Below are 18382 nucleotides of genomic sequence, written 5' to 3' on the forward strand. Positions count from 1 at the left end.
TTTTGGTTGTACATAACACCCATGATAGATCCATAATCTCGATTCCCTTGTTGACGTTTTTTGAAGACCAAAAATGAAAGGTCGACCAATATATTCTTCGAGTTTTACACTCAATCCCTTCACCAAAATGGTTTGGGGGATCTTGGCCATTAAGGGCTCGACATGTGTATAGTAAAAAATTGGACCTACTCCGACGAACCATAAATAAACCATCTCCATTGTTGGAGAAAATTTCCAAAAACGTAATCGTTTCCAATCACTAGAGGGATGATCATATCTAACCGAGTCTATGTGTGTTTGATCTGCCATCACTGTTGAGACTGTAATTTGGTCCCAAGAACTATGAACCTTATCAATAGTCGCCGTCGGTGGGAATCCCGCTGCAACCATTGTCACTAACAAGTGAAGAGCAAATACACAATGTAAAAACTGTTGTAGGATCGCCAAATCAATCTCCAAATCCATCATATTTTTGTTGCCATAATCTGAGAATACACTGTCAGAGATAATTGATAATCACTCATTCACTCTCGGAGGCGAAGAGAATCATGGGAAATGAAAAGGCACGATCACCTTTCTAATCGCCTCAGAGACAAAGGCAGTTTTATCTCAGATTGTCTTATGCAGTCGGTTTGTCCTTCATGGTTTATTTTCAATAAATTTCACTTGATGGCAAAAAAAAAAAGAAAAGATTTTTTGATCAGTCTGCCGCCAAATTCAACATGTTATCGTTTTTTATCCTTTTTTTTCGCAAAGTTGTGACCTTTACAGATTTTCACCGAAATTGAAAGCTCAAAAAGAGAACTTTTTTGAAGTTGTACGTTTTGTTATCTCTCTTATAGTCTACAATTTCAAATGGATGCTCCGGTTCCACTCTCTTTATCTACTCTATTGGAACTCTGCACCAATCTCTTGCAAAAATCTGTAAACAAGTCCAATGGTCGTTTCACAGCGCAATTGGTCCATTGTCGCGTTATCAAATCAGGTCTTGTGTTCAGCGTTTATCTGATGAATAATCTAATGAATGTCTACTCAAAGACTGGTTATGCTCTTCACGCACGCAAGTTGTTCGATGAAATGCCTCTGAGAACGGCTTTTTCATGGAACACGGTTCTCTCGGCTTATGCTAAACGAGGAGATATGGATTCGTCTTGTGAATTTTTTGATCGGTTGCCTCAGAGGGATTCGGTTTCGTGGACTACGATGATTGTTGGGTATAAGAACATTGGTCAATATCATAAGGCTATAAGAATTATGGGGGAAATGATGAGAGAAGGGATTGAGCCGTCGCAGTTTACGCTTACGAATGTGCTTGCATCGGTTGCTGCAACTCGGTGTTTGGAGACAGGTAAAAAGGTTCATTCTTTCATCGTTAAGCTTGGTCTTCGTGGTAATGTTTCTGTGTCGAATTCCCTGCTTAATATGTATGCAAAATGTGGTGATCCGATGATGGCAAAAGTTGTTTTTGATAGAATGGTGGTTAAAGATATCTCAAGCTGGAATGCTATGATTGCGTTACATATGCAGGTTGGTCAGATGGATCTAGCTATGGCGCAATTCGAGCAAATGGCTGAGCGCGATATAGTCACTTGGAATTCTATGATTTCTGGTTACAATCAGAGAGGGTATGATCTCAGAGCTCTAGATATGTTTTCGAAGATGCTGAGGGATTCTATGTTGTCACCAGATAGATTCACTTTGGCGAGTGTGTTATCTGCTTGTGCCAATCTTGAGAAGCTTTGTATTGGGGAGCAGATTCATTCACATATTGTTACTACAGGGTTTGATATTTCCGGAATTGTGTTAAACGCCCTGATCTCAATGTATTCGAGGTGTGGAGGGGTCGAGACTGCCCGGAGACTAATAGAACAAAGAGGAACCAAAGATCTCAAGATCGAAGGTTTTACAGCTTTACTTGATGGGTACATTAAGCTTGGGGATATGAACGAAGCTAAGAATATATTTGATTCGTTGAAAGATCGCGATGTAGTCGCATGGACCGCCATGATTGTAGGATACGAGCAACACGGTTTGTATGGTGAAGCTATAAACCTTTTCAGATCAATGGTAGGAGAAGAGCAGAGACCAAATAGTTATACTCTTGCAGCAATGTTAAGTGTAGCTTCAAGTTTGGCATCATTGGGCCATGGCAAGCAAATCCATGGGAGTGCTGTAAAGTCAGGGGAAATTTATTCGGTTTCTGTCAGCAACGCGTTGATAACAATGTATGCAAAGGCGGGTAGCATTACATCGGCAAGCCGGGCATTTGATTTGATACGCTGTGAGAGGGATACAGTATCTTGGACGTCCATGATTATTGCGTTGGCACAGCACGGTCACGCAGAAGAAGCACTTGAACTCTTTGAGACAATGCTGATGGAAGGACTGAGACCTGATCACATAACATATGTTGGTGTTTTCTCTGCCTGTACTCATGCCGGTTTGGTCAACCAAGGTCGTCAATACTTCGATATGATGAAGGACGTTGATAAGATTATACCTACCCTTAGCCACTATGCTTGTATGGTGGACCTGTTTGGACGTGCTGGTTTATTGCAGGAAGCACAAGAGTTCATCGAAAAGATGCCTATTGAGCCTGATGTAGTGACATGGGGTTCACTGCTTTCTGCTTGCAGGGTTTACAAGAACATCGATCTTGGGAAAGTTGCAGCAGAGAGATTGCTTCTTCTCGAGCCAGAGAACAGCGGGGCATACTCAGCCTTGGCTAACTTATACTCAGCTTGTGGAAAATGGGAAGAAGCTGCTAAGATAAGAAAATCCATGAAAGATGGAAGAGTGAAGAAGGAACAAGGGTTTAGCTGGATTGAAGTGAAGCATAAAGTCCATGCCTTTGGAGTTGAAGACGGGATTCATCCCCAGAAGAACGAGATATACATAACAATGAAGAAGATTTGGGACGAGATAAAGAAAATGGGATATGTTCCCGACACTGCTTCTGTACTACACGACCTCGAAGAAGAGGTTAAAGAACAGATTCTAAGGCACCACAGCGAGAAACTAGCAATAGCATTTGGGTTAATTAGCACTCCGGATAAAACCACATTAAGGATCATGAAGAATCTCAGAGTGTGCAATGATTGCCATACGGCTATAAAGTTTATCTCCAAGCTTGTGGGAAGGGAAATAATAGTGAGAGATACAACAAGATTTCACCATTTCAAAGATGGGTTTTGTTCTTGCCGAGATTATTGGTGAAAATAAGGAGATCCAAGAATTATCATATGGAAGACTAACTCAAGCCGTTGTACAAACAGATTCAGGTATGGCTTCTTTGGAGGGAAACCAACAAAAGTTTTCCTCTTTCATTGTTATATTGGTATGTAAGTTCCATCACCATCATCATCATTATTAAGCATTAGAATAAGATGACATGGGCATGTGAGTCTTTAGTGGTAAAGGAGAAGGATATAATGAACGATGGAGATATTTTTGGGAAAAGCATAAAGAGGAGAGAGAGAGAGAGAGAGAGTAAATGGAATTGGAACAATTAGAAAGAAGTATAGAAGAAGAAGAAGAGAATATGGTTCTGTTTGTTACCAAAAGCTAGGCCTGGGCATAAAACCCAAAATCCGAAAACCGATCCGAAACCGATCCAAAAAATCCGGAACCGAACCCGAACCGAATAGTCACAAAATCCGAACGGATAATGAATTCTCCTATCCGAATTACCCGAACCGAACCCGATCCGAACCGAAAACCGAAAGGATATCCGAAAACCGGAAATAAAAATTATATATCCAAAAATATTAGTTATATTTAGTTGTAATTTTATAGCAAATAACAAAAATATCCTAAATATCCTAGATTTCGGAAAAATTTTAGTTATATTTGTTAAAATTATACATATTTTTGCAAAATTTAACCAAATTTTAATAAGATTAAACCAATTTTTATTAACATTGAACTATTTTTAAGTTTTTTTTTCCCAAAAACCGATCCGAATCCGATACCTATCCGAACCAAAACCGAACCGATGACTCATAAAATCCGAACGGATAATAAATTCTCCTACCCAAATTATCCGAATCCGAATATATCCGAACCGAAACCGAATCGAAAAATCATAAAATCCGAACAGATAATAAACTCTCATACCCGAATTATCCGAATCCGAATATATCCGATCCGAATCCGATTTGAAATCCGAATGCCCAGGCCTACCAAAAGCTTTCTTTTTTACTAACCATTGACTAACATTACACATAGATGAAGGAAAGATCTTGGTCGGCATAAAATGTATGACTTAACAACAGAGAGAGCCCACACTTGTGTAGCTTACGTGGCAGGTCCGGGCAGGTCAATTAGAGATGATCACATAGAGTCACTGCCCGTACTGCCCTAAGGATTCGGAGTAACAACTACGGGCAGCTTCACACTCTTCTCTTTCATCTCTCATCTCTCTCTTCTCCTATATCTGAGATTCTGAACAACTCTTTTTTGATAACCAATCTCACACTTATTCCATTAATGAACAGAGCTCATTTCTTTTAGTCTTTTTCTCTTTCTTTCCATAATTTTAGAGCTTTCTTTGGTAAGTTCTTCTTCTTCTTGTCTCTGTTTATTTTGGTTCTTAAAGTCTTGTTTTGTTTGTTGTGAAATATTGAAGTAGAGGACATCCTCAAAACTTGTTCTTTTATGATTCTTTCTATGATTGCTCTGTTTTTTTTTTCTTCTGTAAGAAATTTTTGTTGTTATTCTTGTTGTTGCAGATCTAACGGTTTTCATAACTGTTAAATACAGAGTGAACAAAGAATGGAGTTGAAAGAACAAGGTTTAAGGTTGTCTCTGGTTCTCTGTAACGCTTCAGTGCTAAACTGCGCCGCTTTGGCTTTAACGGCTACTCTGCTCTCCTCTTTGCTAGAGCTCTTCTCTCAGGCAAGCTCTTTCTTTTTTCAACTTTTCTTTCCTTCTTAACAAACGTTTACAAAGTATTGGCGGTCGCATATAACAACTTTTTTAAGATAGTATTTTTTTCTATATAAAAGTTAATTCACTTTTTTTTTCCTATTAGAATGTCCCACATTGCTTGGGATTAAGATCTTTTGGTAATATATAAAGGATGTGGCAATCCTTAACTCTTGAGCTAGCTTTTGGGTTAAGTTAGGCCACATTCCTAATATGGTATCAGAGCCCAAGGTTGGCCCAACAAGCAAATTCCCACACAAATGGTTTCCCACCTATGTGGCCCATATAAGTGGCATGTCTTGTTGTATTTCCGAGATGTTGGGCTTGGGCTGTTTCCCGTTGGACCGTTTCCCACCCACATCTCGAGGAGGCCTATTAGAATGTCCCACATTGCTTGGGATTAAGATCTTTGGGTAATATATAAAGGATGTGGCAATCCTTAACTCTTGAGCTAGCTTTTGGGTTAAGTTAGGCCACATTCCTAATATTTCCAGCAAAATCAATCATATATCTTGTATCTTGTTTCACACAAAAGAAAATTTTCTTACAAAACTAAATCTTGACCGACTTGAAGCGTTTTATTACTTCTTTAGAATGGGTGGTTGGAAAAAATAAATAAATTAAAAGTTTTGGTGAGTATATTGTGAGGGTGTATAATAATAGCTATTTAGTTGAGGACGGTTGCTTTAATGAGGAGGAATATGAAAATAGATTTTTAAAATTATATATAAGTTGTAGGTCCAAGAAATATCAAAAAAGGTATATTCCATAGATTATGCTTTCAAGTTTTTCCAAATCTTATGTTTAGAAGAAGCCCATGTCTTAATTTAGTATGTCGGCCCAATTTTAATATCATGTTAAATTGTTAAAAGATTGTTTATGGTAGTGATAAAGTGAATATGAAGCTGCAGGTTACTGTCTTGAAGGGTGATGTTATAGAGAATGGATACGAGGTGGTTGATGCAGTGGAAGGCAATGGAAACAATGATGATAGTGGTGATGATGGAGGAGAAGAAGAAGAAGGCAGTGCGGATGATGCAGAAGGAAAGGAGACCAAGAAAGGACCGGTTAGTGATCCTGATTTGAACGGTGAAGCTGGAGATGATAATGATGATGAACCTGAAGGAGATGACGGCAACGATGACGATGACGATAACCATGAGAACGACGATGATGATGAGGAGGAGGATGAAGACGAGAATGATGATGGTGGCGAAGATGACGATGATGAGGAGGCAGAGGTAGAGGAGGAGGAAGAGGAAGAAGATGATGAGGAAGCACTTCAGCCACCAAAGAAGAGGAAGAAGTGAACAAACCGCTTTGATCTCCTAACATTTTAGATTCAAAAACCAGAACTTGTTATCGGTTTCTACCAGAAGAGGAGAAAATCTTAAGGCACCATCACCTTTAGCTTCGACTGTGTCTTTGTTGTTCCATAAACCAAAAAAAGACTTTGTTTAGTGTACCATTTTCAGATCCAATGAGACCAGCTTTCTTTTCTTTATCACATCAGTAATGATATATGCATATCTATGAGGTCATCAAATGCGATCAAATTTATATAACGACTTAAAGGGTCAACTTTAGCTGTCATCAATAGTTAAAGAAAGTTAGATCCTACTGAGTCCTATCAGCTATCACATTGATCGAACAAAGCAAAAAAAGAAAGAAAAAAGGAAGGCTTAAACATCAGTTTGGGACAAAAGAATGAAGCTCATAAAGCAAACCTTTTCCCAGAGGTCACAATACCAGGGAGATTGCACATAGGTCTTTAACGAATAATCACAATGGTATAGACTGTTCATAGACTGTTCATCCTATGGCATCGGACAAGAGCGAAATCAAACGGAAAAACAAAAGGAAGAAAAAAACAATACAAGAAAAAGCTAAAACGTACTGACTTGATAGAAATGTTAAAAGAAATCCCAGAACTGCATGTTTATCATTCTCATGCTCAGCTCACATCATCTGCAAAGTTGGAGTTCAAAAAAACAAAACAAAACATAACTTCATCAAAAGCTTAAGACAAAAAGAAAAACATATCGAAACAGGAGCAATGCTCTATCCTTCTGGTCAGATAACCCCGAAAAGTGAAAACAAAAACATAAAAACAATATTAAAACTCAAACTAGAGTCTAAAACCATGAGTGAAACACCATAAACAGATGCTAAAGTGTTACAGTCCATTTAAAGACGTTAGAACCAAAACCAGATGAGGGGAGAGATGGTAAACGTTCAGATTATAAAACCCAGTGCAACACTAAAACCAAGAAAGCCAAGAAACAAATAAAATGTAACAATATCTGTTCCCATCATCACCAACCAATAAAGAAACTTTGATAAAACAGATGACACTTAAGAAAACTGTAAAACCAGAGGTAGTAAAGAAAAGAAAACATAAACCAAAATAGGAAAAACAAATGGAGACCAAATGGAGGAAACTAAAGAAAACAAAAGAATGAACTACGGCAATAGATGAATTCCTGTAGCAGTTCCTCCTAGGAGTACACATATTTAGGCATTTTAGCCAACACATTAACCAGTAACAGATTGAGAGGCATCATGTCAGATTATTTTCCGGTACTACCACAAAGCCTTAATCCATTTATCTACATACACTACACATCTACTATGAATCATGCAACATATGCTTATCCAAAGACATTCAAACCACAATATGAGCACAAATATTGCTATAAGGTTCCAGTGAGCGTACCATGAATAGTTTGAGTAGCCATGAAAGGAGGAGCCACCAGCATCCGAATCTTTACCCGTCCCTCTTTTTCCACCAGCATCCGAATCAGGATAAGCAGTAGACATACCCTGACCTCTAAAGTAAGAACCAAGAACTGACAAACCAGCAGCACCAACGCTTGGGTCACCAATCCCACCCATTTGACTAGACTGTACCAAATCAGAACCCATCCCACCATGAGCTAGAGCGCCCGCCAACATCGGATACATGTAACCTCCACCAGCTGCTGCTGCTAAAGCTGGATTCGCCAACATTCCGGCTCCATAAACCGGATGGTATTGATTCCCTAACATAAACGGCGATGCAGCCATTCCACCACCGTTAAACATATGTTGCCCTTGCGCCTGCTGTTGCTGAGACTGGCCCTGATTAACCATCGTACCCATACTAATCTTCACCGGACCAGCCTGATCATGCCCCTTTCCCGACGCCGCAGGCCCCATAGAAGCAAGCTGGCAAGTCGCAGTTCTATTAAGAATCCTCTTCTTCGGTTCTTTAAGAGCTTCTTTAGCTCCTTTCCTCGTCTTAAACATAACAAATCCGAATCCTTTAGCCTTACCAGTAGCCTTATCTATAACAACGGTACACTCTTCAATCTCACCATAGCCTTCAAAGACATCAACAAGAGTCTCGCGAGTCGTCTCCCATGGAAGACCATAAACGAAGATTTTCCTATGGGTAACATCACGATCTGCAGCTTCTACGACGGCGGAATAGATCGAGGATCCGATTTGCGCAGCGGAACAAACAAGGTCGACGAGCTGGTCCTTGGAATAAGGTCGAAGAAGCTCACGTAGCTCTTCTGGATCGAATTCGTTGTCTGATTCCGAATCGCTAGAATTAGAGCTTGAGCTTGAACTTGAATATGGCGTCGATGATTCAGGTTGTTTTTTAATCTTCTGTTTCTTCTCGAGTTTCTTGGATTTGGATTTCACGAGTTTGCGTTTCTTAGATTTGTCTAGGGTTTTCGCCATTGTAGTTGAGGATAAGAAGCTTTTAGGGATTTTGATTTTTGATTTCAGTTTCTTTTTTATCCCCTCTATTTATTTCGAGATGTCGTTAGTCACCTCAATCGCGCGTTTGAGTTCGTTATTAAATCCTCCAATCGCAATTTGTGACCGCTAGGATCCGGGTCGTACCCGGTGATCCGAACATAATTATAATGGACTTTTAGTTTTGATAATTAATGAAGATAATAGACTTAAAAAAAATAAAATCAGTTTCAGGCCATTGTAAGAGAACTAACTACCAAAATATATCCAGATCAGTGAGGAACTTGATTCATGTCCGAGTAAAGACAAAGATCTTAGAGAGAGTTTTGTTTAGAGTTTCTTCATTAGAAAGAACAAGAAAGCCCTCATAAGATAAGAAAATTTCATGATCACAAAACAATGAAAACATATAGCCAAAACCAAAACCAAAGCTGATTCAGCTAAAGCATACCATAGATGAATACCGAGTAGATTCGTATGGATGGATAGCTGCAGAAAAAACCGAAAACCGAAAACCGAGATTGATCCTCTTAAGAAATCGAAAAACTGAAAACAAGATTGATCCTCTAAGAAAACAAGGATTGGCATCGGTCATTGTGAAAATGCAGAAAAAAACACCAAGTCTGGATATCAATACTCAACCAGAGCTCTCTACTGTCCTTAGAATATGAACAGCGAGCGGGTAAAAAAAAGATAAATCCAGAAACAAAGTTATGTAAGGTGAAAAACAAATTGGGTCCAAGTACTGATGAGTCATCGGCGATGACCAAAAACAATCTCGAACTTAGGCAAGATAACTTGGCAACTGAGATCGAAATGGACTCTTAAATACAAAAGAGAAAGGGGCAACACTACCACAAAAGAGGAATGTGATGAAAGAGATTGAAAAGCTTTTAAAACACATTGTTAAAAAACCAATGCTTCAAGGAAAGAGAACTCAAGTTTATTCCAGAGAAAATCAACACGAAGCTTTTAAAAGAGTCTCAAAACATTTCCCAGTACTCCAAAAGACAGATTTAAAACAAGAATGTTAAACCATTATGTCTGATCCTACAAACGGGTCTCAAGACAACTGCACCTGAAGATACAGACTTTTGGCAGTTATGACATAGAGTGGACAAAACTATAAATGTCATAAGCTTCTTCTCCAGCTATAGAGACCAGACATTCAATGGAAAAGCGGGAAAACATAAAACCAAAAACAGAGAAAAACAGAAAAGAAATTCCCATACGCAAAGCCACAGAAGAAAACCAGAAGCGTGTTTGATGGTAAGGGGAAGACAGAATGACCATAATGAGGGACACCAAAAAGAAAAATAAAGAGATAGCAAACTACTTAAAACCAATATTGATCATGGTAACTGAATCTCCTAGACAAAATGACCACATTTCACTAGTTTATGAGAACAGAGGCAGAACACCAATGGAAGCCTTCCATAGAGCAAGAGAATTCATCATTTAAGCACACATTATCCCTCAAAATGGGTCATATAGGGATATATACCTCGTTAAAAGGGCCGATAAATAATGAAACTAAAAAAGTAGGTTTGAAACATCAGGCATAAAAAATAAAGATACGCGAAAAAAAAACTCCGGCCATCCCCAAAATATCAAGTCGAAGTCGAAGATACTGGACTAATCATTAACCTAATCTATAACTTGAAATCTAATCAAAGAAGACCGCATAAATATCAGAGAGACAGTACAAAAATATCAGAGAACAAGGTCATACCACTTGGTTTCTCTTATCTCAGATACCAAGCACGTTCACCATCAAAACCAGTACCAGCACTAGCACCAACACCATTAACATTACCATCACCAATATATTGCCCCGCCATTCCCATATGGTTCGGTGGCACCATAGGTCCCTGGTTCATCATACCCGAGCCAAACATACGATAATTCGGTAAACCAGCAACCATTGGATTACCCATCATTGCACCATACATCGGATTAAAACCAGGAGGCTGAGAATGCCCGTAAAAGGGCATGTTCTGTCCAACATACATTGGCATATTCTGCTGCTGCTGATGTCCCTTATCAAGTCCATAAGCCAAATCAATCCCAGGCAAAACCATTTCACTGTGGTTAGCCGTACGACTCAAATCAATCTTCACAGACTCAACCGGTTGTTCTCGCGGCTTTCCAGCAGTAGACGGCTTAGCTAGACTACAAATCACAGTTCGATTATACATTCTCTTCTCGGGATTCCTCAACGCCGCTCTCGCTCCTTTACACGTCTTAAACAACACAAAGCCAAAACCTTTAGCTCTTCCTGTATCCTTATCCATAACCACAGAACATTCCTCTATCTCCCCAAAAACCTCAAAAGCCGCCTTGAGATTCTCATGCGTCGTGTCCCATCCAAGACCACGCACAAATATGTTCCGCTGAGAACTATCTCTATCCGCTGATTCAAACACAGCAGAGATCAATTTAGAACCTTTCTCAGCAGTTTTGTAAATTAGGTTAATAAGCTCTTCCTTAGAGTATGATTCAAGCAGATGCTTAACATCTTCCTTATCGAATTCAAAATCTGAATCCGACTCATTGTTTGTGGTAACAATCGGGACCGTAATAGGCTTCGAATCGACGATTTGAGTTTGTGTCTCTTCGGATTCATCTGATTTCTTGTGTTTCTTCTTGCTCTCCTTCGATTTTTTAGGAGATTTCTCTTCCTCTTCTTCTACTTCGTGTTTCTTGGATTTCTTCTTGGATTTCTCAGGCTTCTCTGTCTCTTTGGATTTTGATTTATGCTTTTTTGAGATTTTCTTCTCCTTCACCGCGAGTTCTTCAGCCTCGCGACGCTTCTTCTCTTTCCTCTCTTTCTTCTCCTTCTTCTCTTTCTTCTCCTTCTTACGTTCTTCTCTTTCTTTCGCCATTGTTGACGGCAGTGTCTACAAAAAACAAACTCAGAATAGAGAGAAACTCCTCTAAAATAGGGTGCACCAGCGAACACCAGATTATTTCGTATATATTAAAACAAAACAAACACTAACAGAAAAAGTCTGGGTGGTGTAGTCGGTTATCACGCTAGTCTCACACACTAGAGGTCCCCGGTTCGAACCCGGGCTCAGACATTTTTTGTTTTTGGAACGTAATTTTTTTGTGTTATTCAGAATATTTAGAGGAAAAGAATCTTAATTATCTAATAAACCCAGTAATTAATGTGGTCCAATTTCCATGAACTAGAAGGGCAGAAAGGTCAAAACATACAAAAGGAAAAAAGGATCAACATTTCTGGTTTTTGTGTGCCGGCGAAGAACCGGTGAGTGACGGGTCAATTCACATACTTGTTTAACGGCAACAAACACCTACCGATAAAAGCTTAACTAACCAAATCGGATCAGAGCTCGACGATCTTCTCTATTCTCTCTTTCTGGGTATTCGTGGGTTTTACCCAGATTTCAAAATCGAATGGCGGATGAACTGGAATTGTCGCCGTTGGTTCCACCGTCGCCGATGGTGGATCCTTCTGAGATCGATCTCGAAGCAGGAGGACCTGGTGAACAAATTCAGTGCCGAATCTGCCTTGAAACTGATGGTAATGTCTTCCAAAACCCCTAGATTCGCTTCTTGCTATGTGCTCTTTAGAACTGATGGTAATGCTTGAGGTTTAAGAAAATCTTACAGATTGGTAGATCGTTAATGGTTCTGATGTGATTTAGATTAGTCTTTAGTGATTACTCTTTTTATAAAAGAGACTAGTGATTTCAAAGTGTGATATAGTGAGAGAGGTTTTGTTCTATGTTACTTGGTTGATTCAAAGCTCATTTATTGTTCATGGTCAGGTAGGGATTTCATTGCCCCATGCAAATGCAAAGGAACATCAAAGTATGTACATCGTGATTGCTTGGATCATTGGAGAGCTATAAAGGTTCATTTTTTTCATACGTTTTAGCTCAACTTGGCAGCCGTTAGTACTTGAAAGCTGTGAATGCCCATTTTCAATCAAATATGATAACCTGTGTATATGTTAGTGGATAGGAACTTCCCTTTTGATGTAAATTTCTGTTTTTGTTGAATAAGAAAACCATTCGAAGGCTAAAGAACTAAAGAAGGATGGTTTTGGATGTAAAATTTTTAGACTTGATATGTGTTTCATGAGTGGTGATTATAGTGGTGGTGTTTTAGTCAGTATCACGGTACAGTAATGAATTGCAGATGTTAACGCCCAGTAAACTCGTTTTATTGCAGGAAGGTTTTGCGTTTGCGCACTGCACAACTTGTAAGGCTCCATATTATCTGAGAGTTCATAGTGCTGGAGATAGGAAATGGCGGACATTGAAGTTTCGCTTCTTTGTTACTCGAGACATTTTATCCATATTTCTTGCTGTTCAGCTTGTAAGCATTCATTTTTCCTCTGTGCTTTTGTTTCTTACAGTACTGTTTCTTTCATTTGGTAATGTATCTAACTCGTGTTTTTTAAATGGCTCATCTTCTCACAGGTGATTGCTGCATTGGCCTACATGGTCTATTTCATTGATAGTTATCAGCAATCATGGCTTCGTCATATTTGGGGATTTGACAGTGAGGTCACGTTTTATTACATGTGTGGTATGATCTCAAACTGTAATATCTAAATTCTCCTCTAGATAAGATAAGATAAGATAAGATAGTATTTTCAGTAAGACCTCTGCCAAGTGTGTAGGTAGTAAGCTGGGAGTGCGAAGTCTTGTATTGTACATATGTCCTAGTTAATGCTTTGCTTCGATCAGAATCTTAGATTCCAATGTAAGGAGTTTGCTTTCAGATGATTTCATTGCCTCTGCGTAGTAGGAAGTCAAGCAACGTTTTTGTGATCAGTTAGACTTAGATCAAGTTAAGGGGTTGGCTAAGTTGGGAATATACTGTTAGTGTTCTGGACCTCGTAGAATTTTGAACTAAATAAGAATTTTTGAAGCAAGTTTATTAGAATTTAGTAATTAGAATTCTGTGTTTTACACAGCTCTTCATGAAAAGTTGTTTCTCAAGAAATTTGTGCCAAGTGATTCTAAAATTACACATGTGTGTATGAGCTACTGGTGTTTATTTACATGAGGGTTTTGTTTTGGGCAGGAGCTTTATTATTCTTTGCTCTGCTGGGTCTATCTGGATGCGTCATAACCTGCTACGATCGAAGGGTTCGCAATGACTTAGCACAGCCTTGCCGTGAATTGTGTCTCTGTTGCTGTCAGCCTGGGTACAATTTCCATACCTCTTCCTTTGTTTTTGTTTTCAGTTTTTCTTGTTTAAGAAACAAAGTTACCGGTATATTCTGTTTAGAAGTGTTCCTCATTTGGTCACATGATAGACTTTCGTAAGAAATAGTTACCTGAATATGTGAGCTTTTGTATGAACAAGCGATATCAGAGACTATAAATTATGAGACAAGCCAGAGGAATTCTGTTACACAATAGTTAGTGAAAAATTAGAATAGTATCTAGATCCTCTTCTTTTGTCTGCTAAACTAGATCATAGATAGAGTTTATTATCTGCCAAACTACAACAAAACAAAAGTATATTATAGAAAATATTATATCAATATGCAGGATATGCACAGACTGCCATCTACCAGGAACTATTTGTATGTGGGCAGATTGCACCGCATGTACTGAAGGCTGTGCAAGTGCAGTTAGTGAGTGTGGAGGTTGCCTTGGAGGTGCAGGGGAAGCTGGATTGCCGTTACTCTTCATAACGGCATTAGTAATTCTCGGTTTATTTACAGTTATCGGTATATTCTATAGTGTATTAGTTGCAACCATGGTTGGACAACGCATTTGGCAGCGCCATTACCACATTCTCGCCAAAAGAATGCTAACAAAGGTAAGATTTTTATTTACCTCTTACGGTTTTTGTAGCGTTGTGGTTTTGTATCGTTCAATGTTTTTTATTTGGTGTTTGTAGGAGTATGTGGTCGAGGATGTAGATGGGGAAATGACGGGGTCAGAATGGTCTCCCCCGGCTTTACCAACTGAGCATGTCCAGCAGCTGAAGACACTTGGTCTTCTGTGAAAACTATATGGCTTGTGATTGAAACTATGGGAGATTTTTTAACTGCACGCAGGAAATTCCATTTGACAAGTGGTGAGAGAGAACTCGCAGTTTAAAGATTCTGAATGACGAAATCTAATAGATCTTCTGTATTTGTAAAGAAAAGACTCCAACTTATTAGAGAGTCAGTGATCTCTCCCACTGAGTCAGAGACTTCTCCAATTCACGAACTGAGCTTGTGTTGAATGTTTGTTTCTAACGGTTTTCCTAATATAGATAAATATCCGAAACTGCAGTTTTTCTTTCGGATAAATTTAAAACTCGATGCAAGTTTTTACGGGTTGCGATTACGGTTTAAGACGGTGGGATTATTTGATATGGCAGCATGTAAGAAGCTTAGACGGCGTTTTTAGGTGGTTTAAACATTGCGTAAGCTATCTAGACAGTCTATTGTCTAAGCTATTTAGACAGTATGCGTTTTTTGTTGTTGTTATAATACAATTTAAATTAAAACTTTAACTGTCTAATTCATCAAAACATTAGTTCCAATGATTATCATCGATTTAGAAGGGTAGAATATCTAGAAGTTGAAATTGAAAAAGAAAAGATTCAATATAACAAACCCAAGAAAGCTAACAAAATTTTGTTTTCTTAACTATTAAAGAAATTCCTTACAAAAACAATTATAAAATTAAATGTTTCTTAATTCTATTGTTCATGATACAAAACATGGATAGAGAATCATGTGATAATGTTAATATAATAATTATTTGTTTGAACTTTGAATACACTTTTCAAGTATGGAAATAGATAGAGATAAAAATATTCTTTCTATGAATTAAGTTAATTGCTATAATTTTAACATAGTGAGAAGGTACATATATATAGTAATCAATGTAGTCAACCCTATATTTTTCAACATTCATTCACTTTCTTTTAATTTTTATTTCTGCTTAGATGTATATCCGTATATATATAAACACAAACATTACGTAACAATAGAGCAAAGAAAATAGCTTTTCATTTATCATCTCTAATTTACAAAACATTAGTACGTAGCTTTTTGTTGTTTTTGCGATCGATATAGTGATCATGGCCAAGATATCATGTTCTTATTTCCTCGTACTCATACTTGTGGTCTCAGGTAATTTCATATTCCACTTCCAAACATCAAAAAATAGTTTTCATCTTTCTATTACATAAAATATCTAAGCATTTACATATATATAGTTTCACATCATTTTTTTAAAAGAGAATAGTTTCACATCATAACATGGTATTTTACTTTTTCAGTTTTTTCAGTAGTTGAGAAGGCTAAGGGAGATGGACGTTGTACTATAACCATTGATCCAAAAGCTCCATCATGTGACATTATTGAATGTCGCCTATCCTGCATAACGGAGTACAATGGAGTTGCAGAATGTATTGCATCCAAAATTGGTAGACCTCCTAATTGTGTATGTTCTTATGATTGTTAAAGAGATAAATTTTTAAATAATAATGTTTTATAATTAATAAAATTGTTTCCTTCATCTATATGAATACATAATTTGGAAGTTCTTCCGCCCTTCTTATGATTGAATAATTAACTTTGGAAATATTCAGAAGATTTCAATCACATTATTATTATTTAAAACATAATAACGCTTTAAATTTGAATAATCATGTTTCTGTAATTGCTAAATTAAAAAATATGTTGCTGAGAGTAACTACATAATTTCCATAATCTGTATGAATAAAGGTTTCAAAGTCCTCCATCATTTCTTAAAGTGCTTATGATGAATAGTTTCAAAAACAAATACGGGATATTTCGTTTTTTTTATTTACATCATCTTTTTATTTTTTTCATCATCAATCGTAAAGGTTTTGGATGATTTTAACATTTTACAACAACTTACTATACGAAGACAATGATTTTAACATTTTACAAGACAATCTACTATATACAATGGACAATTCTATACATAATATTAATCCGCAACATAGAAGATCATGTGGGAAAGATAGGATCATGTGGGGAGGATTTAAATTGTATAGCCTGAGAATTAAACATTTTATCTTATGTAAAAGCATGAATTTCTAATTAATCAACCACATAACCAAAAACGCTTCACGGCAAGGTTGGTAATTTGACTTTTATGCAATTTTAAACAGTCTAAACGTTTATATAATGAATAATATTATATTATCATTATAGAAACATTTAAACCGTCTAAAATTACATAAAAGTAAAATTAGATGTTTTAAGCACTAAATAGTAGATTTTGAAACGCTGGTTTGGATATAGATTTTATCAAATGGTTTAAAAACTGATATGTTTCGTTTTTAATTATTAGTAGTGTTTCCTTTTTTTAGTTATATAAATATGTAGTATGGACTAATATTGTATGATCAATTAAAAAAAATGTAAAATCGTAAGAAAAGAAAAGGAAAAAGATGAGGAATATATAGTTAAGCTTTTAAAATGTGACAAATGGTAAGGAAGAAATAGAAAGTTACAAAGGTTTGATATCTATAGTCATCTTGAAAACTATTGTGATAAACTAAGACACAAAAAAAATAGTCTTGGTAAGGACCCGTGTTTAAAAAATCGCTAGGCGCTAGTCGGGCGGTGAGGGTGCGCCTAGCGGCTAGCAAGAAAATCGGGGAATACACGGGGATTAATCGGGGATTAGTTTTAGGGCTATTTAATGTTTTAAAAACATATTAATCTATTATAATTAAGAAATTTATATAATATTATTTTTATTATTGTATTAAACACATGAAAACAAGATTTTAATTTCAAATTTATGATTTTTATACAAATTACGAACATAAGTAGGACGTTTTGAATTTTAGATTAAAAAAAAAAAAGTTTTTAAAAAAAAAAAAAAAAAAATTGGGCTAGGTGCCGTCTAGGCGGGCTAGGCGGCCGCCTAGGTGGTATAGGCGGACAAAAAATCGGATCTCCGATTTTTCTCACCGATTTGGACAAAATCGCCGCGGTGCTCCTCCGATCAGCGCCTAAGCGGCCGCCTAGGCGGCTAGGCGGCCAATTTTAGAACAGGGGTAAGGACTAAAAAATTAGCTTTCAGGTATGACTTAACATATGCTTTTGAGTTACGGCGGTTATATGGTTATGATTGCTAAATGTACAAATTTAATAAATCTATAATTAATTTTATAAGTTTGTTCCTTGAAGAGTAGCTTACGAACTAAGAGTTTGGATCCAATAAACAGAGAGCAGGGGACAATTTGTCCCTAGTTGACCCTAAAGGCCACACAAAACGAAACAACGTCCAAACACTTCTGTCTTAATCTCTAGATTTTTTTTTTTTTTTTTGTCATCCGAAATTAAATAAAATTCAAAAGAACCATTCCTGAGAAATGTTGTTTACATATGTATTATGAAGCGGTTCTGTACGAACTTTTCCAGATTATCCGCTTTGACATTAGCTCTACGAGAAATTAAAGATAAAGAAAAAGATGAAAACTCCTCCTTGTCGCTCTGAAATTCTTCCAAATACACTGAAAACGCCGGCCATTCGGTTGGAGAAGACACCAAATCTCTAGATTATTGTATTTAGAAAATCGCTAAAATATTAAAATAAAAGAAGTGGAAAAGGTGAAAAAAACAAAACAGAAGTGGAAAATAAAAATATCATAGTAATTATAAAAACTTTCAACCAAGCAAAATTAATTAAACAACAATGAATGGTATGTCATTTTTGTCACATTTTAAAAGCTTAAT

General features: G+C 37.2%; 6 protein-coding genes and 1 non-coding gene across 9 annotated transcripts; 5 read left to right on the forward strand and 2 right to left on the reverse strand.

The window, feature by feature from the left end:
* The first annotated feature begins 139 nt into the window (after positions 1–139).
* LOC9316483 (pentatricopeptide repeat-containing protein At2g22070) lies at positions 140–3275 on the forward strand. Its single transcript, XM_021030124.1, has one exon. The coding sequence runs from the start codon at positions 856–858 to the stop codon at positions 3214–3216; it is 2361 nt and encodes a 786-aa protein (XP_020885783.1). The 5' UTR covers positions 140–855; the 3' UTR covers positions 3217–3275.
* Positions 3258–6433, forward strand: LOC9314654 (phosphopantothenoylcysteine decarboxylase subunit VHS3). Of its 3 annotated transcripts, none has more exons than XM_021030129.1 (3): positions 3258–3281; positions 4762–4896; positions 5838–6433. In XM_021030129.1, exons 2-3 carry the CDS (start codon positions 4774–4776, stop codon positions 6234–6236), a joined length of 522 nt encoding a protein of 173 aa, XP_020885788.1. In that variant the 5' UTR covers positions 3258–3281; positions 4762–4773; the 3' UTR covers positions 6237–6433. The 3 variants fall into 3 exon arrangements, with proteins under 3 accessions (XP_020885788.1, XP_002878587.2, XP_020885787.1); XM_002878541.2 differs by lacking the exon at positions 3258–3281 and adding an exon at positions 4320–4552 and having other exon boundaries at positions 5838–6430; XM_021030128.1 differs by lacking the exon at positions 3258–3281 and adding an exon at positions 4449–4552 and having other exon boundaries at positions 4731–4896; positions 5838–6430.
* A 153-nt stretch (positions 6434–6586) lies between these two features.
* On the reverse strand, positions 6587–8719 carry LOC9314655 (UBP1-associated proteins 1A). Its single transcript, XM_002880370.2, has 2 exons — positions 7643–8719; positions 6587–6894 (listed from the first exon to the last, which is right to left on the reverse strand). Coding segments are annotated over exons 1-2 (1014 nt in total). The 5' UTR covers positions 8656–8719; the 3' UTR covers positions 6587–6893.
* Positions 8720–10174: 1455 nt separating this feature from the next.
* On the reverse strand, positions 10175–11604 carry LOC9316484 (UBP1-associated proteins 1B). The gene has a single exon (XM_021030125.1). The coding sequence runs from the start codon at positions 11556–11558 to the stop codon at positions 10419–10421; it is 1140 nt and encodes a 379-aa protein (XP_020885784.1). The 5' UTR covers positions 11559–11604; the 3' UTR covers positions 10175–10418.
* Positions 11605–11682: 78 nt separating this feature from the next.
* TRNAV-CAC lies at positions 11683–11756 on the forward strand. The gene has a single exon. It is a non-coding gene; the product is annotated as a tRNA-Val (tRNA).
* Positions 11757–11870: 114 nt separating this feature from the next.
* Positions 11871–14962, forward strand: LOC9316485. The gene is made up of 7 exons (XM_021030126.1): positions 11871–12220; positions 12468–12553; positions 12874–13020; positions 13125–13233; positions 13735–13858; positions 14208–14481; positions 14563–14962. The coding sequence occupies exons 1-7, from the start codon at positions 12094–12096 to the stop codon at positions 14668–14670; spliced, it is 975 nt and encodes a 324-aa protein (XP_020885785.1). The 5' UTR covers positions 11871–12093; the 3' UTR covers positions 14671–14962.
* Positions 14963–15610: 648 nt separating this feature from the next.
* On the forward strand, positions 15611–16185 carry LOC9314656 (putative defensin-like protein 154). The gene is made up of 2 exons (XM_002878543.2): positions 15611–15793; positions 15943–16185. Exons 1-2 carry the CDS (start codon positions 15742–15744, stop codon positions 16125–16127), a joined length of 237 nt encoding a protein of 78 aa, XP_002878589.1. The 5' UTR covers positions 15611–15741; the 3' UTR covers positions 16128–16185.
* The last annotated feature ends 2197 nt before the right edge of the window (positions 16186–18382 follow it).

This window comes from Arabidopsis lyrata (genome assembly GCF_000004255.2).
Source record: "Arabidopsis lyrata subsp. lyrata unplaced genomic scaffold ARALYscaffold_4, whole genome shotgun sequence".
Lineage (NCBI taxonomy): Eukaryota > Viridiplantae > Streptophyta > Magnoliopsida > Brassicales > Brassicaceae > Arabidopsis > Arabidopsis lyrata.